Genomic DNA, 547 nt, shown 5'->3' on the forward strand with positions numbered 1-547 from the left:
CGTTCCAAAGGAGCCCATAATTTCGAGAAACCAGACTGCCACCGCCAACCGGAAGCTGGCGTCAACCAGGTTAGGAGGAACATTGGTGCTCTCGGGGTATGCCTTAATGAATTCAGATATCGCCGTTTACCAAAAAGGAAACACGGTGCCTTTCGCAGTTGGACCCATACCAAACGTGACGACGTGGGGCATAAGTTATTACTGAAGAAGGAGGCAAATTGCCACGTGTATTTATTTACATCAGGTCTTTTCCAAGACGACATCAGAGTCGCTGTGCCCGTTTGCGACCCGTGTACTTCGAGTCATGCGCCACTTCCTTCATCTGTTTGCGAGCGCGTTCTTTCTTCTGTTTGATCCAGGCCACGCTGTGTTTAGGTGGTTTCTTGAATCGATGACATTCGCGCGCCTCACTTCGCTTCCCCCCAGATACTCCAGTAGGTACATCTTGATAGCCACCTTCAGTGAGTGCTTGTGGAAGCCGTCGATAGTTGGTTACATCAAGGACTAGAAAGTACCTATATAAAAATTGGAAAGCCGAAAAGTTTAT

General features: G+C 48.3%; 1 protein-coding gene across 1 annotated transcript; it reads right to left on the reverse strand.

Moving 5' to 3' along the window:
* Positions 1 to 263: 263 nt before the first annotated feature.
* On the reverse strand, positions 264 to 515 carry T265_12356 (hypothetical protein; the record flags this gene model as incomplete). The annotated part of the gene is made up of 1 exon (XM_009179830.1): positions 264 to 515. A coding segment is annotated over one exon (126 nt), but the record flags the coding sequence as incomplete, so codon positions are not given.
* Between the last annotated feature and the right edge of the window lie 32 nt (positions 516 to 547).

Source organism: Opisthorchis viverrini (genome assembly GCF_000715545.1).
Source record: "Opisthorchis viverrini unplaced genomic scaffold opera_v5_9496, whole genome shotgun sequence".
In the NCBI taxonomy this organism is placed as follows: domain Eukaryota; kingdom Metazoa; phylum Platyhelminthes; class Trematoda; order Opisthorchiida; family Opisthorchiidae; genus Opisthorchis; species Opisthorchis viverrini.